The sequence below is a fragment of the Crocuta crocuta genome, unplaced genomic scaffold, assembly GCF_008692635.1.
Source record: "Crocuta crocuta isolate KB4526 unplaced genomic scaffold, BGI_CrCroc_1.0 scaffold1247, whole genome shotgun sequence".
Taxonomy (NCBI): Eukaryota; Metazoa; Chordata; class Mammalia; order Carnivora; family Hyaenidae; genus Crocuta; species Crocuta crocuta.
This window is the reverse complement of record NW_027532329.1, coordinates 81043-105969: the sequence shown is the minus strand read 5'-3', so window position 1 is coordinate 105969 and position 24927 is coordinate 81043. Positions and strand designations below refer to the sequence as shown.

At 37.6% G+C, this 24927-nt stretch overlaps 1 protein-coding gene across 2 annotated transcripts in view; it reads left to right on the top strand.

Annotated features, from left to right (window-relative positions):
* The window catches only part of HIKESHI (heat shock protein nuclear import factor hikeshi), a 43609-nt gene extending 28908 nt beyond the window's left edge, over positions 1-14701 (top strand). The window contains exons 3-5 of one of the 2 annotated variants that reach the window (XM_077778415.1): positions 4725-4876; positions 13566-13684; positions 14155-14701. In XM_077778415.1, coding sequence (XP_077634541.1) covers positions 4725-4876; positions 13566-13684; positions 14155-14230 — 347 coding nt within the window. In that variant the 3' untranslated portion in view covers positions 14231-14701. The remainder of the gene's footprint in view (positions 1-4724; positions 4877-13565; positions 13685-14154) is intronic. The other variant, XM_077778416.1, reaches the window with a different exon arrangement.
* The last annotated feature ends 10226 nt before the right edge of the window (positions 14702-24927 follow it).

The following is a 24927-nucleotide window of genomic DNA, read 5'->3' as shown; positions in this document are numbered from 1 at the left end:
AGATTTTCTGCTGCTTTTACTATTAGAATGTTATTGAGGAATTTATCTAATTTTTTTCTTCAAGACCAGGTTGGATGTTTTACTTCCTCTGTTTTTGTTTACCCTTTTGACACTAAGACTCAGTTTAATTGATTGTGTTTTCCTTTTCACTATTATTGTCATGAATTCAGTTCCAAAATTAAATACTAAGTTTGTATATTATGTCCCAATATTTCTCCCTAGTATTTTATAGCTTACAAACGAGAACCTTTGTACTTGAAGGTTCTCAACCACTGTGTCAAGCCCATTTTGAGAATAAGAGTGAAATAAAAGCAATAAAAGAATGATATAATTTTCTCCTTGAAAATATAAAGGTTGCCGAAGACTTTGGACTCCCTCCCTCCCCTGCTTAAGTTGTTTTAGTCCTAGAAGAGCTTTAAAATGAAGTCAGAGTATTTCCTTAGTCCCCATCTCTTACAATGGGTCTTAAGCCAGTTTTACATAGTAATTTGCCAACAGCTTACATGTCATCAAAGAGGAGGTTAGAGATGACAAGGCTTTCTGCTTGAAAGGCAGAAACTAAGTTAAAACTAAGGCAACATAAGGTTTCCTCGATTGAGGTCTTTGGAACCTGTTACGCAGACAAATAGCAGTACACTTTTTGGACTTAGCATAATTCTAGGTTTAAAACAATTAAAACCTCAAAAGAACTACAACAGTCCATCCCTCCATAAAAGCAACAACAGCAGCAAAAATTGGCAAAAAACTGTCAATGTTTTTCAGAACTCTGGAAACTAACCAAAAGTTTATAGTAACCAGGGGAGCATTTAACCAAGAAAACCACTGAATCTAGGTAAGAATAGCAGGCTTTGTGGCATTTTAACTTACTTTGGACCCATTCCCTGTTCCTCATTTCAGTGGTAGCCCATGTTCTTGGTACTGGTACCAGAGAGAGCCAAATAGACCTCATTCGCAACACGTTATAATTACAGTTGACCCTTGAACAACATGGTGGTTGTTGGGGCACCTACCTTCTGTGCAGTTGAAAACCTTCATGTAACTTTGGACTTCCCCAAAATATAACTGCTAATAACCTACTGGTGATTGGAAGCCTTACTCATAACATAAAAGTTGAGTAACATGTATTTTGTATAGGTGTTACATATACTATATATATAATAAGTTAGAGAAAAAATAGGCAAGAAAAAAATTAAATCACAAGGAGAGTACATTTGCAGTATCGTACTATAAAAATATCTGTGCAAGTGAATTCAGAGTTCCAACCTATGTTGCTCAGGAGTTGACTGTAATCTGTTTTGGTTTGTCTGGTGGTTTTCCTTAACAGTCTGAAAAGACTTTCCTTTATCTCACTGAAATGGCAACCTTGGGAGTGTTTGTCAAAAATATTTACTTTGTCACTGCTGCCTGAAGCACTGACAGCAATTGGAGCAAAGACAGACTGAAAAGCTTGAGAGGAAAGGCTGGGAATAAGGTATTTTGGGGAAGAAGGACTTTGAGGTCTTCGACCTGGAAATTTTTGGAAACCTCAAAGATTGTATACAGTCAGGACTGTTTACGTGCTCCGGCAGGAACAAGCAAGGTTTGTTCTTGGTTCTAAGTTTGTTCTTCTGTCTGACTTTGGGGCTCTGCATGGGCAGGAAGTGAGGGCTAAGGCAGAATTGTAAACTGCCTGGTTAGTGTTAAAGGGACATGCCAACACACAGAGCCCATCTGCAAAGACTAGCAGAATTTTTGGGTTCCAGACTTTTAAGGCAGTGTCTTTCCAGTCACTGGCTGACCACTAAGCTAATAGAACAGAGATGTCAGTGGTCACACATGACAAAAACATACAGACTTCATAGTACTGGTTCAGAAAAGTCATTAAGGAAACAGTATATATTAACAGAAAACCCAAAGGAGGGGAAACATCCGATTTTTAGATTGGCCACACTGTAATATTCAACATCCAGTTTTCAATAAAAAGTTTTATGAAGCATGCAAAGAAATAAGAAAGTAAGGCCCTTTGAGAGAAGAAATGAACAGAAACTGTCCCTAGGAAGCATTATGACCTTGGACTTACTGAAAGTTAAAGAACCTGGAGAATGATAATGCCATCAAATATCAATCGAGAAGCTATCAAAAGGAGCTACCCATAAATGATGGAGCTGAAAAGTAATAGTAGTAAATGAAGAGTTCACTAGATGGTTTCAATAGTTTGGAGTAGGCCAAAGAAAGAGTCCGTGAACTTCAAGAGAGGTCAGTTGAAATACATGTTTGAAGAGCTAAAAGAAGAAAAATCGGCAGTCTGTGAGACCTATGAGCTACTGTCAAGTATACCAATGTATGCATAATAGGAATTGTGAAAGGAAGAGAAGAGGAGGAAAGAATATTTGAAGAAATCATGCCCTAAAGCTTTGTAAATTTGATGAAAAACACACATTTAAGAAGTTCCATAAACTCCAAGTAAGATAATCTCCATACCACAACCTATCATAATCAGATTGTCAAAGACAGAGAGAATCTTGAAAGTGGCAAGAGAATCAACTCCTCAAATACAAGGATTCTTAGCTTAGCAGCTGGTTTCTTACCAGAAATAATGGAGTCTAAAGACATTAGGATGACATAAAGCACTGAAAGAAAAACTGTAAAGAATTCTCTGTGAAAACTATCCATCAGAGATAAAGGAGAGGTGAAGACATTCTCAGATTAAAAAAAAAAAAAAAAAGACCAGAGTCATTGCTTAAAGACTTAGCCTACAAGAAATACAAGAGTCTCCTTCAGGCTGAAAAGAGAGGACATGAGACAATAATTTGCATTCACATGAAGGAAAACACACAGGTACAGGTAACTACATAGGTAATTATTAAAATCTGTAGAGTACATTTTGTTTATAATTCCTCCATTTGATATAAAAGATCACTGCATAAAACAGAAATTATAAACCCATGTTTATGGGCATGCTATTTATAAAGAAGTAATTTATGACAAAACAGAAATTCTGTAGGAGTGAAGTTTTTGTGTCCTACTGAAATTAAATGGGTATTAATCCAAACTAGGTTGTTATAAATTAAGATGTGCAACCACTAAATTGGAAAAATGGTATAGTAAAAGATAGCTGGAAAAAATATATAGTGAAACAAATGATAAGAGAATTAATATGGTACAATAGCAAAATTAAATTCTTTTGTTAAAAGGCAGAGGTTTTCAGAATAGATGAAAACATAGGATCAACTATTGATTCAGACACAAAGTGGATGAAAGGAAAGGATGAAAAATGCATCATTAACTATGCAAACAGTAACTAAAAAAGAGCTTAAATGGCTGGGTTGAAATCAGACTAAATAGATGTATGACAAAAATTATTATGAGAGATAAGGAAGGACATTATATAATGATAAAGGGGTCAGTCTATCAGAAAGATAATAACAATTAAAAACTCGTTTGCACCCAACAACAGAACCTCAAAATACATGAGGCAAAACATGGCAGGATTGAGAGGAGAATATAGTTTAATAAAGGTTGGAAACTTTAGAACCCTACTTCAGTAGTGGATAGAATGACTAGACAGAAAATCGTCAAGGAAATAGATGACTATTTCTTTTTATTATGACTATTAGTGAACACTAAACCACCTAGACCCAACAGACTTACAAAGCATTCTACCCAACAACAACAGAACACACATTCTTAAGTGCACATGGAGCAGTGTTTTGGATAAGCCATATATAGGCCACAAAACAAGTCTTGATGTGTTTAAAAACTGAAATCCTACAAATTATGTTGTCTGACCAGAAAATACAGAAACCTGGAAAATTCGTAAGTATGTGGAAATGTAATAAAACAGTTAATTTGAAACTACTGACACTATCTTAAACTAGTCATACTTAGAAGTGTGTGTGTATATATGTGTGTTGTATTTTTAGATTACAGAAAAATACATTATGGTTTTTATTTATATGCTTGAAAATTAAGGAGAGTTTTGGTATTTGTAAGGCATGTTCTAGTTATTAGGCATGTGTTGCCCCTGATTTTTGTTCTTCAATATTTGATTAAACATTTTATGGTCCTGTGAAAACAGCAGATTATCCAAAAATCTATTGTATGAATTTTTTCTTTCAGACTAACTTTTCTGATTATTTCATATGTGGATTAAAAAGATTGGCCTATCTTTTCCATGTATAAGCTAGATGGCACTTACAGGCTCAGATGTATACCTAATGATACATTGATTTGTAAAGGGAAAAATTATTGGGTATTTTCCATTAATAAGCTTCTTCACTGCTCATTTGATAACATCATCAGATATAAAGTGGGAATGATCCATGACCATTAGTAAAATATAGCATGTCATTTATCAGTAATAATCTTTCTTTAGTGGAATGATGAGAAAATGTTAAAACTAATTTTAAAAATCTTTAAAAAAATATTCCTCCCTTGGAATTAGCGTTGAGAATTTTTAATGTAATTAATGCTTATTCATTTATTTTTCTCATTCTGTTCCTTTTCATTGTTATTTGCAGTAGTTTTAATAAGTTTCAGAGAAGTAACATCTTTTAACTGGTGGGGAAAATTCGAGCTTTCTTTGTTATTGTGGTAAAAACTAGCCTTTTACATTTATGTGAAAAGAAACAAGCTTTTATATAGTAACTTTTTTGTGCATGTAGGTCAGAGGTTTTGAACATATTTACAAAGGAATTTGGCTACAATCAAACTTGAAATTTGTGGTACATGTTAATTTCTTTCAGGAGAAGGAAGTCGACACCCTTTTGGAGCCATGAATATTGTCCGAACTCCATCTGTTGCTCAGATTGGAATTTCAGTGGAATTATTGGACAGTTTGGCTCAACAGACTCCAGTAGGCAATGCTGCTGTATCATCAGTTGACTCATTCACTCAGGTAATGCAATGCACATTTCATTATTTTCTAAAGGAATTTTAAAAGCCAATTCTGTACTTTAAAATAAGCTTCATGGTAGAAAACATGTAAAAGTGAAGGTGAATACGTGTGCCATAAGTTACTGGCTTCTGTGGATAATTTAAACTCATCTGCTTTCTTCTGTAGGTACTTTTAAAATTTGTAAATGCTTTGACGAGACTTGTTTTTATAGTGATGAAATAGCTCAATGCAATTTAAACATCAGACTAAATATTAACTTTTTTCCCCTCCCACAGTTAGTATACTAGGTCGTAGGTGTATGGTTGTGAATTTTATAATCAAGATTCTTTTCCTTAAGGAGCTTACACTGATATAATTCCATGATGATTGACTTATTTTTCAAATGTTTATTTTTAAGAGAGCATGTGTGGGGGAGGTATGGAGAGAGAAGGGACAGAGGATCCGAAGCTGACTCCTCCCTGACAGCAGCAAGCCTGGTGCGGGGCTTGAACTCATGAACTGGGAGATCATGCCCTGAGCCCGAGGCTGGACTCTCAACCAGCTGAGTCACCCAGGCACCTCCATGATGACTGACTTTTAACATCTGTATGACAAAAGACTAAAGGGGAGAATGATGTAGGCAAAGGAGTAGCTAATACAAAAGCCCTAAGGTAGAAATCTATTGTTTGAAAAATAATAGGAAGGAAGGTCTTTGTGGCTGGAGTCCAGTGAACAAGGGTGAGAGATGGGAGATGAGATGGGAGTAATTGGGGAGGTAGACATAGGATAAAATCATGGCACTTCATTAGGTTTTATAAGGACTTTAGCTAATATTCTGTTTGGAAAAGAAGACATGAGAGAGTTTTGAGAAGAGTAAAAGGATCTAGCTTAAATTTTAAAAGGATTACTTTTGCATTTTTGGAGAGACACTGGAAAGGGGAGGAGGAAGAATAATTGGGAGGCTCTTATGAAAATCTAGATGGGAGATGATAATGACTTGAACCAGTGAAGTCTTGGAAGGTGGATGTGAAGGTGATTACAAGTACTGGCATATCTTGTTTTATTGCGCTTTACTATAGTGCCCCTCTAATGTTGTTTTTTTTTTTTAAATTTTTAATGTTTTATTTATTTCTGAGAAAGAGATAGAGACAGCGTGAGCAGGGGAGGATAAGAGACAGAATGAGACGCAGAATCTGAAGCAGGCTCCAGGCTCTGAGCTAGCTGTCAGCACAGAGCCTGATGCGGGGCTTGAACTCACGAACTGTGAGATCATGACCTGAGCTGAAGTCGGATGCTTAACCAACTGAGCCACCTAGGTGCCCCAATGGGTTGTTTTATATACACACACACACACACACACACACACATACATTGAAGGTTTGTGGCAACCCTGAATGGAGCCGATCTGTCAGCACAATTTTCCCAGCAACATCGCTCATTTCATGTCTCTTTGAACATTTTGGTAATTCTTGCAATATTTCAAACTTTTTGGTTATTGTATTTGTTATGGTGCTCTCTGATCAGTGAGCTTTGGTATTACCCTTGTAATTGTTTTGGGGCACCATGAGCCCCAAACATGGGGTGCCCATATAAGACAGAGAATTTAATTGCTACGTGTTGTGTATTTTCTGACTGCTCCACCTAGCAACCATTCCCCCATCTTTCTCCGTCTCCTTGGACCTCCCTATTCCCTGAGACCACAATGTTGACATTAGGCCAATTAATAACCCTACCATGGCCTCTAAGGGTTCAAGTGAAGAGAAGAGTTAATCTGTGAGGCAGACTTCATTGTTGTCTTCTTTTAAGAAATTGCCTCAGCCATTCCAATCTTCAAAAGCCACCACCCTTGATCAGTCAGCAGCCATCAACATTGAGGCAAGACCTTCCATCAACAGAAAGATTATGACTCACTGAAAGCTCAGGTAATGTTTAGCATTTTGTGGCAAGAAAGTATTTTTTTAATGAAGGTATGTACATTTTGTCCGATAGGGGTAGTGCATACTTAACAGGCTACAGTGTAGTGTAAACATATTTTTTATCTGTACTAGAAAACGGAAACGTTCACTTGGCTCACTTTACTGCAGTGGCTGGAACTGAACAGCATTATGTCCGAGGTATGCCTATAGTTGATTTCTGGTGATAATTTGAAAGTGGAACCAGTAGTGCTTCATGGTATGGATCACATGTAAGGGCTGAGATTAAAGAGAGACAACTGTGGCCCAAGGATGTTGGCCTGAGGAAGTTGCACACAGGAATACTGAACACAGGTATGAGCAGGAGTGGAATCAGGAGTTGGATTTTGGTTGTACTAAGTTTGGGATGCCTGTTAGACATCTAGCAGGGGATGACAAGTCTACAGTTCAAGAGCGAGGTCTGGGACACAGATCAAACTGTGGGAGTTATCAGTGTAGAGATAGTATCTAGAGTTTTGTAGGATTGTCATTACTAGAGAAATAATTATAAATAGAAAATTTGAGCCCAGGGCCATTTCAAATTTGAGAAGCTTAAGAAAGGAAGAGAAAGAAAAAGAGCATTCAGGTAGGAGGAGACCTCAAAATTAGTGTTTTGGAAGCCAAGCAAAGACTGGATTTAAAGAAAGAAGTATCAGTAGTAGCCTTGCCAGTGGGTTGAGATGAAGGCTAAGAGGTAACCACTGGATTCAGCAAGATAGAAGCCAATAAAGAGTTTGATAAGAGTTCAGGTGGTAGTGAGGGAGTTTGGAGTGAGTTGGAGAAGAGGACGTGGAAACAGTAGTGAGTATCGATGACTCTTGAGGAATATAGTTGTAGAGGACGGCAGATAAATGGTTTGGTTACTTGAGGGGGCTGTGGGTAGAGGGACCTTTTTTTTTGTTTGTTTTTACTATTTTTAATGGGAGATATTACATCATGTTTGACTTACGGGAATGAAGCGTTAATGAAAAACTAGTGATGGAGGAGCGTGGGGAGAGTTGCTGACGTGGTGTCCTTGAATAGGAAACGAGAGTACATTAAATAGGATGATGGACAGTTCTCGTAGTAATGAACATATGGATATGGATGCAGGAGGTCGGTAAAGTTGGTGATGAGAACTTGTGCACGTTCTCTCTTGATTCCTTCTGTTTGTTCAGTGAACTAGGAAACAAGGTCATCAGCTAAGATTGAGGAGAAAGGAATATTGGATATTTAAGGCAAAAGAGTTACTAAATAGGTCCACAAGAAGAGGAGGAGTGTAAATGGACAGGGAACCTATGAATTTGCTGGGTAGCATACTCTTTAGGGTTTTAGCCATGAATTTAAAGGCAAACTTGTCACATGATCTTTTGAGAATGGGCTGAATTAAGAATGATAGAGTCTGGGTCTTACTCTTGTTTGTTTTTTCAGTAATTACAAAAATGTACTGCTGTGCTGAAAAAAGGAAGTTCTAAAGCAATAGTTAATAATATCCCATATAGACAGAAAAATGTCTGAAAAATATATACCAAAGTTATACTATTCCTGGAGAGGGTTAGAAGACTTTTTACTCTAGATATCTTTTTTTTTTTAATGTTTTATTTCTGAGAGAGAGACAGCATGAGCAGGGGAGGGTCAAAGAGAGGAGGAGATACAGACTCTGAAACAGGCTCCGGGCTCTAAGCTAGCTGTCAGCACCAAGCCCAAAACAGGGCTCGAATTCATGAACCATGAGATCATGACCTGAGTCAAAGTCTGACGCTCAACTGACTGAGCCACCCAGGCACCCCTAGATATCTTATAAATTATTTGAGCTTTTTAAATAAAGGGTTGTATTTTTTAATGTTTATTCATTTCTTTGGAGAGAAAGGGAGGGCAAGAGAGTGGGGGAGGGGCAGAGAGAGAGAGGGAGAGAGAGAGAGAATCCCAAGCAGGCATCACACTGTTAGCACAGAGTCTAACATGGGACTCAGTCCCACAAACCATGAGATCATGACCTGAGCCCAAATCAAGAGCTGGACCCTCAACCAACTGAGCCACCTAGGCACCCCAAAGCTTATATACTTTTTATTAAATATTTTGTTGTGAAATATTTTAAACATAGAGGAAAGTATATCCCACAAATATTGTATGCCTACTGTGTGTCAGAGATTTTCTAAGCAAAAATGGATAAAAATAGGTCGACAAATAATAGTCATTCTTATAGCGCTCTCTTCATAGTGGAGAATATAAGAAGACTGCTGAATGCCTTCCACCTTGATTTAACAGGTATTTCCCATACTTGTTACTAATTAAAAAAAAAAAAAGTATTTCTAACAAGGATTGGTGGCCTATGCTTCTCTTCTTCCCATTCTTCTCCAAGTAGCTACTCTTCGAACTTCATATAGTTTTGTCATCCTGTGTTAGTACTTTAAAAGAAACATTTATATACAGTCACAACGTATGTAGAGCACTACTTGTTTGAACATGTTTTTAATTTATACTCCTGGTTACTCTTGTTTCATTTAGGTTTTTTTTTTTAATTATTTATTTTTGAAAGAGAGAGACAGAATACGAGTGGGGGAGTGGCAGAGAGAGAGGGAGACACAGATTCTGAACCAGGCTTCAGGTCCTGAGCTGTCAGCACAGAGCCTGATAACGGAGCTCGAACTCACAAACTGTGAGATCACAACCTGAGCCGAAGTCGTACGCTTTAGTGACTGAGCTGCCCAGGTGCCCCTTCATTCAGTTTTTATTAATAGTACATGTACATGGCTTAAATGTCACATAGTTTTACATGCAAACCGTTGTCCTCAGTTATACTTCTTATATTCTGCTCTTTTTCTGGTCCTTAAAAGCATTCACTTTCATNGTCGGACGCTTAACCGACTAAGCCACCCAGGCGCCCCTCTCATTTTTTTTTTTTTTGACCGATTTCTTCCTGTATTTACTTCCATGTGTCAGAAAAAAAACTTGCTTAATATGTTCTTAAGCAATTTGTCTGTGGTGTTTTCCATCAACTTACCAATACCTAATGTGATTTAGCTCTCTCATTCCTCTCTTCCCTGGCATACAGAGATATCTCTTATCCCCACCTTTGTTTTCTTTTCATGTTTATCTTATTTATTTTTGAAAAAGAGAGTGTGTGCAAGCAGGGAAGGAAGAGAAACCGAACCAACTGGCAGCGTAGAGCCCAATGTGGAGCTCAAATTCACGGATCTTGAGATCATGACCTGAGCAAAAATTGGTCACTCAACCAACTGAGCCACCCAGACTCCCATCCCACCTTTTTCTTTTGTTTGTTTTATAGATTTTATTGTTAAGAGAGAGTGTGCGTGAATGGGGTGGAGAGGGACAGCAAGAATCTCAAGCAGACTCCATGCATGGAGCCTGATGCAGGGCTTGATCTCCTGAGCCAAAATCAGGAGTGAGAGGCTTACCTGCGTCACAAAGGTGCCCAAGATTTACACCGAATGTGGGGCTCAAATTCCCAACCCCAAGATCAGGAGTCACGTGCCCTTCTGACTGAGGCGGCCAGGCACCACCCCCCAACCATTTTATTACTGATTTTCATTAAATTAATATTCAAAGTTTTCAGTATCATGATCACTAAATGTTTTTCAGAACTGGGCCAACATACTATTATTACATTTTCTTTCTTGCATAACTCTACTGTTCTTGATTAATCAGTGCCTTTTTCCTTTGTATGGATTTCTCTTTCCAGGTCTAATTTTGCTCCAACTCTACCAAGTGTAAATTCCCATTCAGTATATTTTTAAAAAGCAGTTTCTAAATTTGTTTTGGGAATATCCTTCTCATAACTCCCCTTTTTGTTGTCCTGTGGACTGATTATTCCCTGGGTCTGTTGCATAACTATAGTCAAGGTTTTGTTTTCTTTAACCATTATTGGGGGAAATCCTTGTATTTCTCTTTTGTGTTGTCCTTTTTTTTGTTTTCTCTATGTTTCTTTTTGATTACCCCTTTGTATGTTTTTAAAGTGAATGTAAATGGTATACTCTGCAAATTTCTGCAACTTGGCTATTGTTCATTCAACATTGTTTTGAAGATTTATACAAGGAAGAAATCTATTTTAATTGTTGTATAGTATGCAATTGTATGAGACAGTGTTTCTGTATTGATAGATATTTTCACTAATATTTATGTAAGACCTTAAATTTTTACCAAACTGATGGGTGAAATTTGAATATCATTATTATTTTGATATGCATTTCTCAATTACTGATGAAGTAGAGCATCTTTTCTCATTTTGACCTGCATTTGTTTTGGTTTCATTTTTGGTTTTGAGAAAGAGTGCCTGGAAGCAGGGAACAGGGGGAGAGGGAGAGGGAGAGAGAGACTCTTAAGCAGGTTCCATGCCCAGTGAGGAGCTCGATGTGGGGTTCGATCTTATAACCATGAGATCATAACCTGAGCAGAAATCAAGAGTCCGATGCTTAACTGACTGAGCCACTCAGGTGCCCTACAGGTATCAGGCTCAGCGTGGAGCTTGTCACAGGGCTCAGTCCCACAGCCCTGGGATCATGACCTAAGCTGAAATGAAATCAAGAATCAGATGCTAAACCAACTGAGCCACCCAGGTGCCTATAAATATACATATACATATATATTTTTTTTTAATAGCAGTTGACTGTTAATATGTTTTGCCCAATTTTCTTTAAAAAATTTTTTTTAAATCTTTATTTATTTTTGAGAGTGAGACAGAGGGAGGCACAGAATCTGAAACAGCCCCAGGCTCTGACCTATCAACACAGAGCCTGACGTGGGGCTCGAACCCATGAACTGTGAGATCATGACCTGAGCAGAAGTCAGAGGCTTAACTGACTGAGCCACCCAGGCGACTGCTCGCTCTCTCTCTCTCTCTCTCTCTCTCCACATTAACGTGTGTGTGTATTTTTTATAACAATTGACGATTTATATATTTTGCCCAATTTTTTATTGTATTATTTGACAGTTTTTGTTGTTGTTTTTTTTTTTACAAATAGTTTATTGTCAAGATGGTTTCCATATAACACCCAGTGCTCATCCCCACAAGTGCCCCCTCCATGATTATTTGGCAGTTTTTAATTTTAGCTTTTTGGGAAGAGGTCCTTACCTATTCTGGGTAATAATCTTTTGTTCTATATGTTGTAAGTTTTTCTCCTAGAATGTTGCTTGTCTTTTAGTACTGTTTTTTGTATCTTTTGCATGCAATTGTTATATTTTTGTGTGGACAATAAAATCTTTTTATGATTTTTTTTTTGTATTTCAGAAGCTTTTTGCTGTCTTAATGTGTGAAGTTTTTTATGTTCTCTTATGGTTACTAAACCTTTAACCGTTTACTTTTTGAATTCTGTTTATGTGTGGTATGGAAAGGGATCTAAATTCCATTTTCCCTTTAGGAAAAGTGGGTGTCCTAATCTCATTAATTGAAAGCTAATCTTTTTTTTTTTCTTTCACTCAGAGTTAATAGCATCTTTGTTATATTATCACGTTGTCCACATGCTGAGATTCGTTTTTGGCCTCTCTCTTCTATTCCAATTAGTTTATTTGCCTGTCCCTTAGCCAGGAAAAGTCTTAATACCTGGTAGGTCAAACCCCTCCTCCTACTCATCAAAATAAACCTAGATATTCTACATAATAATTTTAGTATCAGCTTATTGAGTTTCTCGAAAAATGTATTTGATTTTGTTGGAAATCACATTGGATTTATAGGTTTGATTTGGGGAGAATTGCTGCCGTTATATTATGTTTTCCCATCTATGCATGAGTGGTATCTTCCCACTGAACATGGTGTATAGGTCTCTTCATTTGGTTTCTTTTCTGTCTCTCAAGACAGTCTTGTATTTTCCACGAAAGTTTTATCAGTTTGTCTTAGCTGTTTTCCTAGGTATGTATAGACTGTGTCTATTCTGAATTGCAACTTTTAAAGTTACATTTTAAAATTTTGTTGCTACTGTGGAGATTTGCTGTTGTTTTTTTCTTCCTGAGATTGATCTTTTATTAAAAAATGTTTTTAAATGTTTATTTCATTAGCTTAGAGAGAGAGAGAGAGAGAGAGCGAGCATGAGTTGGGGAGGGGCAGAGCAAGAGGGAGTTGCAGAATGTGAGACAGGCTCCAGGCTCTGAGCTGTCAGGCCAGAGCCCGATGTGGAGCTCGAACTCACAAACTGTGAGATCATGATCCGAGCTGCAGTCGGACGCTTAACCAACTGAGCCAGTCAGGCGCCCCCTGCTACTGATATTTTAGTTAACGATTTTATCGAACTCTGTTTATTAGTTCCAGTAACTTAATGGTAGCCTCTTGGATTATATTACCTTTCGTATTATTAGGCAAAAAGATAAAAACGAGTAAGGTACTTCATTATATTTAAGCTTTTATCTTTCTGGCAAGAAAAAGATGTCTTAGAGGTGGTTATTACTATTTTAGGTATGAGAAAGTAGTTTGATTTGAGGAGGGTGGGATTTGAGGAAGGGGGCATACTATATATAGAGAGGTAGAGAGAAAAGATATTTTGAAGGAAAAACATTGTTTTCTTTTTTCCCCTAAAATGAATATGTTATGAAATTAAAATAGTTAAACATCACAGAAATACTTGGAGATATAAAGAAAGTACTAACGGCAGGTTGTTATGATTTTCTGCCACAGCGTCATTTTGCAACTTTCCTTAACTTATAGCATTAGACTTAGTACTCACAGTCCTGAAAGTCAGGTTACTGCAGAAACATTTTTAAATAAAATTACTCAGGTCTAAGTGGAATATTTGGTATAACTCATTAATCTCTTCATTCTTAACTTTCAGTTCACACAAAAGATGTTGGACAACTTCTACAATTTTGCTTCATCGTTTGCTGTGTCTCAGGCCCAGATGACACCAAGTCCATCTGAAATGTTCATTCCAGCAAATGTGGTTCTGAAATGGTATGGGAAACTTTGTATCTCGAATATTAAGGCTTTTAGTCACCTTATATATTTTTTATATATTTTTTACCTGTGAATGTATTTCTTCTTTGACATTTAAACATATTCTTTTATTGTGGACATCAGCATACATTAATTGTGGTTAATACTGCATGCCGTGAATAAGTGTACTCTGGAGTTCATTGCAAGAAATGTTTTACCCTACATATTCTATTATATAGTAGCCATATGAATTGATAAAGTCAGGAAAATGACCACAGGACCACAATTAAGGATTGTAAGTTTTTACGTGTTTTAAATTATAAGTCACCATATAGGAGTCTTGAAGTACAAAGCAAAGTTTTTTCATAAGTTTAGAAAGTCTTGGTCTACCGTAGACATGTATAAGGCATTAGGGTGGTTTGTACTGCATCCTAACTTGATGATTAATCAAATTTATTTCTCAGCTTTCCCGTATTTCTGTTTTATAGGTATTCTTTTCACTTTGAATATCCCAGTGGTGGGATGCATAAGGAGAATTTGTTGAGCAGTGGTAGCATGGTGTAGCATGGATAGCCCTGGAAGGTATTAGGTTTGAGATTTGTTAAAATGTAGATATGTGACCTTGAACAAATTCTTCCTCTCTACTCTATGAAATGAGAGAGGAGGAGGTAGATTTGTTTTTTTTCTTAGGTCCCTTCTAGCTGTCAGATTTGCAGAAGATAAAAATTTAATAAAATTTACTATGATTTGTGCTCTCTGCTACAAGCCAGTCATACTTAACTCACAATGCTTGGTGTCCTTTTATAAGAATCATGAAACTTCCAGATTAATTTTTTGGCTTTGTTATCTCATGTATTTAGAAGGGACATCTAACATTGATTGTTTTTAATAAGTCTTTTGGTAGATTATGAAAAATCTTAATTTTCTTGTAAATGTTCTTCTTTTGTAGGTATGAAAACTTTCAAAGACGACTAGCACAGAACCCTCTCTTTTGGAAAACGTAATTTGAATAAAATAATTTTTGATGGATTCTGACATATGTCGTCTTTTGAAGAGAAATGTCTCCATTTAAAAGTGTGAAGTCAAAAGGATCATGAAACCTAAGTTTAAAAACTGGTTATTGGGGCACGTGGGTGGCTTAGTAGGTTAAGCGTCCGACTTCGGTTCAGGTCATGATCTCACGGTTGGTGCGTTTGAGCCCTGTGTTGGGCTCTGTACTGACAGCTAGCTCAGAGCCTGGAGCCTGTTGCAGATTCTGTATCTCCCTCTCTCTCTAACCCTCCCCTGCTCACGCTGTCTCTCACAATTAAATAAATCATTTAAAAAAAAGTGCTTATTGACTCCAGCTTAATTATAATCTCTATAAAAAATTAGAAACATGAAAAATGAAAATATGTCCTCATTAATGAGGTTTTCCCTTAAGCTTAAAATATTCAGATACAAAACACTTTGTTTTGGCTAGGATTCATTTTTTACTTAAAAATAAAGCATATTCACAACCGTAGTGTGGCAAATGCTGTTGCATTTATAATTTTTAATTTATTATTATAGTATTTTGCTAGATTAGTTAACTTAAAATCAACTGTATCAAAGTTTTGGAAAAACACATCAAACGTACATTCTTACCTATGGGGAAATTATTTTCAGTTAGTATTTCTATTTTTTTTAATACTTTATTTGCAAGCTGGTTTCCATATAACATCCAGTACTCATCCCAACAAGTGCCTTCCCTCACACCCATCACCTCTCTTCCCCTGTCCCCCATCTCCATCAGCCCTCAGTTGATTCTCCGCATTCAAGAGTCTCTCATGGTTTGCCTCCCTCCCTCTCCCGAACTATTTTTCCCCTTCTTCTCCCCCATGGTCCTCCATTAGCTTCCCCCTAATCCATGTATGTGTGCATACATATAGTATCTGTCCTTCTCTGCCTGACTTATTTCACTCGGCATAACACCCTATGGTTCCATCCGTGTTGCTACAAATGGCCAGATTTCATTCTTTCTCATTGCATGGAGTATTCCTTTGTAAAAATATACCACATCTTCTTGATCCATTCATCAGCTGATGGAAGCTTAGGTTCTTTCCATGTTTTGGCTACTGTTGAGAGTGCTGCTGTGAACATTGGGGTACCTGTGCCACAATGCATCGGCACTCCTGTATCCCTTGTTTTAAATTCCTAGCAATGCTATTGCTGGGTCATAGGGGAGTTCTAGTTTTAATTTTTTGAGGAACCACCACACTGTTTTCCAGAGGGGCTGCACCAGTTTACCTTCCCACCAACAGTGTAGGAGGGTGCCCATTTCTCCACATCCTCGCCAGCATCTAGAGTCTCCTGATTTGTTCATTTTAGCCACTCTGACCGGCATGAGGTGATATCTAAGTGTGGTTTTGATTTGCATTTCCCTGATGATAAGGGACGCTGAGCATCATTTCATATGTCTGTTGACCATCTGGATGTCCTGTTTGGAGAAGTGTCTGTTCATGTCTTCTGCCCATTTCTTCACTGGATTATTTGTTTTTCGGGTGTGAAGTTGCCTGAATTCCTTATAGACATTGGATACTAGCCCTTTATCTGATATGTCAAATGCAACTATCTTTTCGCATTCTGTCAGTTGCCTGTTAGTTTTATGGATTGTTTCCTTTGGCGTGCAGCAGCTTTTTATCTTGATGAGGTCCCAGTGGTTCATTTTTGCTCTTGATTCCCTTGCCTTTGGGGATGTGTCAAGTAAGAAATTGCTGCGGTTGAGGTCAAGGAGGTTGTTTCCTGCTTTCTCTTCTAGGGTTTTGATGGTTTCCTGTCTCACATTCAGGTCCTTCATCCATTTTGAGGTTCTTTTTGTGTACGGTGTGAGAAAATGATGTAGTTTCATTCTTCTGCATGTTGTTCTCCAGTTCTCCCAGTACCATTTGTTAAAGAGAGGCTGTCTTTTTTCCATTGGATACTCTTTCCCGCTTTGTCAAAGATTAGTTGGCCATACATTTGTAGGTCCAATTCTGAGTTCTCAGTTCTATTCCATTGGTCTATGTGTCTGTCTTTGTGCCAATAACATACTGTCTTGATGATTACAGCATTTTAGTAGAGTCTAAAGTCTGGGATGAGGATGCCTCCCATTTTAATTTTCTTCTTCAGTATTACTTTGGCTATTCAGGCTCTTTTGTAGTTCCATACAAATTTTAGAATAGTTTGTTCTAGCTTTGACAAGAATGCTGGTGTAATTTTGATTGGGATTGCATTGAATGGGTAGATGACTTTGGGTAGTAATGACATTTTAGCAATATTTACTCTTTCGACCCATGAACATGGAATGGTTTTCCATTTCTTTGTGTCGGCTTCAATTTCTTTCATCAGTTTTCTATAGTTTTCATCAAACAGATCTCCTATATCTTTGGTAGGTTTATTCCTAGGTATTTTGTATTTTTTGTGCAATTGCGAATGGGATTAGTTCCTTGATTTTCTGTTGCTGGTGTATAAAAATGCAACCGATTTCTGTACATTGATTTTGTATCCTGCAACATTGCTGAATTCATGGATCAGTTCTAGTAGGCTTCTTCTGGTGGAGTCTGTCAGGTTTTCTGTGTAGAGTATCATGTCGTCTGCGAAAAGTGAATGTTTGACTTCTTTGCCAATTCTGATGCCTTTTATTTCCTTTTGTTGTCTGATAGCTGATGCTAGGACTTCCAGCACTATGTTAAACAACAGTGGTGAGAGTGGACATCTCTGTCGTGTTCCTGCTCTCAGGGGGAAAGCTCTCAGTTTTGCCCCATTGAGGATGATGTTAGCTGAGGACTTCTCATAGATTCCTTTTTTGATGTTTAGTTAAGTTCCTTCTATCCCGACTTTCTTGAGAGTATTAAGAGGGGATGCTGTACCTTGTCAAATGCTTTTTCTGCATCTATTGACAGGATCACATGTTTTTATTTTTTCTTTTGTTGATGTGATGTATCACATTGATTGATTTGCGAATATTGAACCAGCCCTGTAACCCAGAAATGAATCCCACTTGATCATGCAGGGACATAAAGCAGCCCTCAATAAATATAAAAGAATTGAGATCATACCATGCACACTTTCAGATCACAATGCTTTGAAACTTGAAATCAATCGCAGGAAGAAGTCTGGAAAACCTCCAAAAACATGGAGGTTAAAGAACCCCCTACTAAAGACTGAATGGGTCAGTCAGGCAATTAGAGAAGAAAAAAAATATATGGAAAAAAATGAAAATACAACAATACAAACTACGGATGCGGCAATGGCAGTCCTAAGAGGAAAGTACATTGCACTCCAGCCCTATTTGAAGAAATTAGAAAAAGTGCAAGTACAAATCCTAACAGCGCACCGAAAGGAATTAGAGGGATAGCAAGAAGAGCACCCAAACCCAGTAGGAGAAGATAAATATAAAAATCAGGGCAGAAATAAACAATATAGAGACCAAAAAAAACAAAAAAACAAAAAAAACCCAGTTGAACTGATCAACAAAACCAAGAGTTGGTGTTTTTGAAAAAATAAAATTAAAAACCTCTAGCCAGGCTTCTCAAAAAGAAAAGTGAGAGCACCCAAACAGACAAAATCATGAATGAAAATGGACTTATTACAACCAACCCCGCAGAAATACAAGCAATTATCAGGAATACTATGAAAAATTATATGCCAACAAACTAGATAACTTAGAAGAAATGGACAAGTTTCTAAACACACACTCACTACCAAAATTCACACGGGAAGAGATAGAACATCTGAAGAGACCCATAACTAGTGAGTAAACTGAACAGTTATGAAAAATCTCCCAACAAATAAGAGTCCTGGGCCAGATGGCTTCCCTGGGGAATTCTACCAGACATTTAAAACAGAATTAGTACCCATTCTTCTCAAGCTATTCCAAAAAATAGAAATGGAAGGAAAACTTCCGGACTCATTTTACAAAGCCAGCATCACTTTCATTCCCAATCCATACAGACACCTGGCAAAAAAAAGAGAACTACAGGCCAATATCCTTGAAGAATACAGGTTGAAAAATCCTCAACAAGATACTTGCAAATCGAATCCCAACTGCACATAAAAATCCCACCATAATCAAGTGGGATTCATTCCTCGGCTTCAGTAGGTCTTAAGATTACAAGTTTTTCCATTGACACAGGTTGATTAGCAGTTTTATATCTGCAAAATCATACATGTTTATTTGTTTAATAAAATTGTCTTGGCTAATAATCATGAGGTTTTATTTAATGCTGGCAGTGTTGTGAGGCATTTGTAGAATATAGGATTTAATTCATTTGCCTATTAAGGTAAAGCCATTGTGTCTCCAGATGGGAATCCATGGCTCATTTATACTGGTGATATCCATTGACCAAAACCCACCAAGATATCAGTGTGATCAAAGCTAGGTTAATTAGCTAGCTGCACCAAAGTAGTCAGACACTAGAAGAACTGTGGGTGTCTCCAGAGGAAGGGTGCATATAGGAGTTTGGGGCGTTTAGTTACTTTTTAAACATTTTGGCAAGCATTCGTGAAAATTAGGAAACTACAGAGTTGCTAGTACAGTCAGTGTTGTTAGAACGCTTGACTATGCAGACTTATCATTAGATTGGTTTGTGGTTTTTTTTTTTTTTAATGTTTTATTTATTTCTAGGAGAGAGAGAGACAGCGTGAGCAGGGGAGGGTCAGAGAGAGAGGGAGTCACAGACTGAAACAGGCTCCAGGCTCTGAGCTGGCAGTCAGCACAGAGCCCGACGCGGGGCTCGAACCCACGAACCGCGAGATCATGACCTAAGCGAAAGTTGGACGCTTAACCGACTAAGCCACCCAGGCGCCCCTGGTTTGTGGTCTTATCTTGAAACGTGTATCTGATTGAGCAATAAAAGTTTGAGCTGAGGCAACCTCTTGTGTTGTCCAAGTTTGGTAAGCTTACACGTTTTGCAAGTCGTTCATTGTGCAACTTGTAGTTTCTATTTTTTATTTATTTTTAAATTTATATCCAAGGTAGCATATAGTGCAGTAATGATTCCAGGAGTAGATTCCAGTGGTTTATCCCCTGTGATCACACCAACAAGTGTCTTCCTTACTGGCCCTTGTAGTTTCTCTTTCAGTTTGTAATTCTCTTCTGGTCTTTATATTTGGTCTGTGTTGAAGGATACACCATCATCTTCTGAAGTTGTGATCAAGCCAGATTAGCATTGCGCTTTACTGGGTTATCATTGTGTATCAAGAATCTAATGGTAGTCCTCAGTCTCAGGTCTTCATGTTAATAAGGGTTCTTGTTGAATCACGTGACTTGACATTGGCTGCACAACAGCATTTAGGACTCAGAGCAGAAAGCATCTGCCATTTGTAACAAAATTACCAAAAGCAACATGATTATTCTTCTCCTAGAATGCAAAGCCAGGAGCCTAGGTTACAAAATGCAAGCTACAGAAACATATCTCCAAGTCCAGCTGGGTCTATTCTATAGGTAGGTAGCTTCTTTCTTTAGCTTCGTCAAAGACCATTGAACCTGTCTAGTCATCTTTATAGATCTTTATATATACTATAATAAATGCAAACTGCCCCTTGGATTGCCAAGAGGAAATAAACCATGTGATTTCCCATGACAATTCTGGGCAATGAATTTAACCTGGTTTGTTGGGCTTCCAAAGCCTGAGTCAAAATTTGAACCACTTTTCCTAGTCATATTCAAGAGAGTTTGCAATTTTTTGAGCACTTTCCTGAGTAGCCTACTCCTGCTTCATTTTGGAAGTCTCTGGTTATCTTTCCCAAGTAAACATGCTACACTGGATCAGAAAGGGCTTTAAATAACTGAAAGCTTAAATATCATTCTGTACACACAAGACAGGTTTGGGTTTAGGAGGTAGGGAAAAGCCTGGTGTAGACCTAAGTAATCCCTGGTGACATACAGAAAATTAGGAATATAAATAATATTTGATCACAACAGAAATGAGCCATTCATTGTTTCCTTGAAGTGGGCACATGTCAGTGGAGTTTAGTTCCTGGTTAGAAGTCTGGAAACTCTTTGGAGAAATGATTAGTGCCATGAGAAGAGCTGCAGCATTTGTTCCCTTCCCTGGTAAGTCTGGTTTGCTGACAATGCTCTTATGTAATTATAGCAGAAGCATTTTGTTGACTTGGAGTCCTCTTTTCAGGTTTTATAAGAATGAAGGCCAGGGCTAAAAATTCAAGTATCAGAAGAGACCTTTGGGAGAAAATTGATCTCAGGAGTTTAAAGGAACAGCTTTTACATCTTTAATGGTGGAATTTTACAAGTATAGAGAGTAGCTGTGGTCTGAGAAAACTATAATATGGAATGCGAAACAAGTTTCATTTCTTAAGGTGGCCCCCAAAGACCATAAGGATTGAGAATAAAATGACATAGATATCTAAGAGCATTTGGGGAAACTTTAGGATTATCTCTAGGAGATTCCAAGCTATAATAAGCAAAAAGGGAAAAAGAGCAAGATATCAGAAAATTAATCATGTTTTTTCCCCTGGGCAGAAGCAGTTGTCATCTGCCTGACCTGAGGGTTTATGGTGAGGTAGTCTTCCTTTAAAGATCATGCGTCCGGAGAATCCCTGAGAAGCAGTGGCTCAAAGTCTCCTGATGGAGTGGTTGTCCAGCTGCCTGGAGAAGACATGTTATTTAGTTGGGAAACATGAATCCAGGAATCATTGTCTTGGACTTCAACTGCCATGATAGTTCTAATATCCGATCAGCTTATTTTTCATTGAAGGCAGTTTTTCTTTGATGTCTCTTCCAGAAGACCAAATTAGCTGAAGATTAAGGATGTTACGGACAGTGATGTTTTTGTAGAATGGAGAGTTGAATTCACGATTGAGGTACAGCACAGTTATAGGACGATTATAAATTGTTACTACGAGACAACAAAGGTATTATGGATAATGACAGTTTTCTAGGCCTGTAATTTATCTCACAAAGGATATATGTTTTTGAGACAAAAACAAACCTATGATACAAAGGTTATTGTATCAGTCTTTACAGAACGGTATGTTTCTTTTTACTTGAACTGCGTACAGTCATTTGCTTTGGTGTGAGTGTGTGTGTTCTCATGAAATTTGTATGTTGAAATCCTAATGCCCAGTGGGATGGCATTAGGGCCTTTGGGAAGTGATTCGGTCATGAGATTAATGCTCTTACAAGAGAGACCCCAGAGAGTTCCTTTGCCCCATCCACTATATGAGGATACATGGAAAAGTGGGAACCTGCAAGAGGGCTCTCACACTGGACATCTTGTTGTTAGGCTTCCCGCTTCCAGAAAGAAGCTTTCCTTGTGAGAAACAAGTTTTTGTTGATTAGAAGCTACCTGGTCTCTGCTATTTTGTTCCAGCAGCTTGAATGGACTAAAACACGTTGAAACATTTTTATTAACACGTTTTACTTATGCATAATTTAGGAAGCCTAAACTCTTGATTTTTCAAGTTTTTTTCATTTAAGTTTGCTTTTTAAAATATTTTTAATGTTTAGTTATGAGAGAGAGCGAGTGAGAGACTGACAGACAGACAGCGGGGGAGGGGTAGAGAAAGAGGGAGACAGAATGTGAGGTAGGCTCCAGGCTCTGAGCTGTCAGCACAGAGCCTGATGTGGGCTAGAATCCATGAACCATGAGATCATGACCTGAGCTGACGCTGGATTCTTAACCAAGCCACCCAGGTGCCCCTATGTTTGATTTTAAAAAATACTTCTTAACAATAGTTTTGAATTAAAATTTGGAGAATGTCAAACTTAATTTTTCCTATTATCATTTCTTCTATACATTGAAGGAAACCCAAAGTTCAGTCAAAAAGGCATTTTAACATTTTATTATGCTTGAATTTGGGAAAGGCAAAATCATAAAGAGATGTCAGAGGAGACAAGGTATGAATGGGAGTCAAAGACATCCAAAGGTAAGAAATAATCTTAGCCAATATCTATATTCAGTATACTAGGAAAAATAGTAACACCATTTACCAACTGTGACCCATGGATCTATTTTTTCAAATGCTTCTAAGTAAATTACTTCTTTAACAAAAAGTAAAAGAATGGCAAGAAATGTTATTAGAACTTTAAATAATGAGAAAGTAACAAACTAGGTTTCGTATTTTCATAGTTTTGATGATACATGTTCCTGATAAGGGCATTGTCTTCTGAATGTAACTATCAGTTGTCATGTTTGAACCTGGAACATGTTCATCTTGTAAATGCTGATTCTAGATTTCAAATACATCTCTAATAGGTCCTACCTTGTCATTACTTTCTGGTTCTTATATCCTCCAAATGCCATACTCGAAGAATTAATTGAAAACTGGCAGCGAATGATTTTGTAGACAAGAGAATGGCTGTCTTCTTAGCCCCATGGTGGTAAGACATTTTCATTTTTAGACGTATAACTATCTGTTAGAATGCTCAAATAATGTTTTATTCCGTGTCTTTTCTTTCCATCACTTTTGTGTACACATCTGCTTTTCTCATTTGCCTATTTAAAGAAAGAGCTTATTGAGATATGTCACATACCATCAGACTCACTCAAAGTGTACAATTCAGTGTTTTACAGTATATTCATAAGTTTGTGTGACCTTCATCGATCTAATATTAGACCACTTTTATCCCCCTAGAAGAAGCTCCACATCCATCAATAGTTAATCCCAGCCTCCAGCCCCCAGTCACTTCACCAGCCCTAAGCAACTGCCAGTCTATGTTCTCTCCTATGGATTTGCGTTTTCTGGGTATTTTATGTAAATGGAGTCCTAATGTATGTGGTCTTTTGTGACTGGCTTACTTCACTTAGCATAATGGTTTCAAGATTCATCTATGTGGTAGTGTATCAGTACTTCATTCCTTTTTTTTTTTCTTAAGGAGATTCATTTTTAAAATGCTTATTTATTTTGAGAGGAAAGCTGGAGCAAGGGAGAGGCAGAGAAGGAGGGAGAGAAGAGAATCNGGGGGTTGAACCCAGGAACTGAGATCATCACCTATGTGAAACAAAGAGTCGCTTTTAAATAGGCAAATGATGAAAGCAGATTATTTCTTACTTTTGCATGTTTTAGACTCATATTCATATCTGTTTCCTCTGACACCTATTTATGATTTTGCCTTTCCCAAATTCAGGCATAGTAAAATTGTTAAGATGTCTTTTTGCTTGAACTCTGTGTTTCCTTTAATATAAACTGATTAGTGCAGGTGCTTCTGTAGATTAAAAAAAAAATCCCTTACCATCTGCTTCATTTGTCTTCTTAGGGCACTACTCAAATGAACAATTTGGCTTATATCAAAAATTTCCCTAATTGGCCACTTGTAATTCCAAATGGCCTTTGGTTAATTTTGTAATTGAGAAAGGTATGTGCAAAAATGAGAAAATAGAGGCCAGCGTTCTGCCAAGAGGTAGGCCAAGTGTTTTGCAGATGAATCCTAAGACAGCGAGGCAGACTTAGATTAAAAGGGAAAGTATTCCTTCTGTGAATCTCTGGGGTCATTTATTCATAGTCTCCTAGCAGGTGGAACATTAAGAGAATATCTTTTCCAAAACCAAGTTTTCACACACAGACAAGACTAAAGAACATTCTTAGATGGCCTTAATTGAAAAAGTTAAATTTTTTAAAGTTTGCCTAAATGCTGCCAGGTTATTAAGACCTTGTGAAGTCATCAATCCTTGGATGGGAAGTTTGGAGAACAGATTTAATGGGTCTTTTTTTTATTTGAAGTGTTTATTTATTTTTGAGAGACAGACAGAGACAAAGAGTGACTGGAGGAGGGGCAGAGAGAGGGAAACACAGAATCTGAAGCAGGCTCCAGGCTCTGAGCTGTCAGCCCAGAGCCCCATGCCGGGTGGGCTTGAACCCAGGAACTGGGAGATCATGACCTGAGCTGTTCATGATGCTGAACTGACTGAGCCACCCAGGTGCCCCGGATTTAATGGGTCATTAACTGATTTATTGTGAACTCCATTTATGGACATGCAGCAGTACTATAGACAGTAGACAGGCTACTATGTTTATAATTTCATGGCCTGATGCATTATTAAAATACAACTAAAAAACCAAGATAATATCCAACAAAATATGCTAAAGACTACCACTCTAACTTATGCAGTCAATGCATTAGTTTAGAAATGTCTTTTTAAAATACTTTCTTAAGTGTTTATTTTGAGAGCGAGACAAAGAGAGTGAGCGGGGGAGGGCAGAGAGAGAAAGAGAGAGAATCCGTCTTTCTCTAATGGCAAGATGGCTAATGGTAAATCAAAGATTTGTCAGACTTTCACCAAGGAAAATGATTAAGTAAT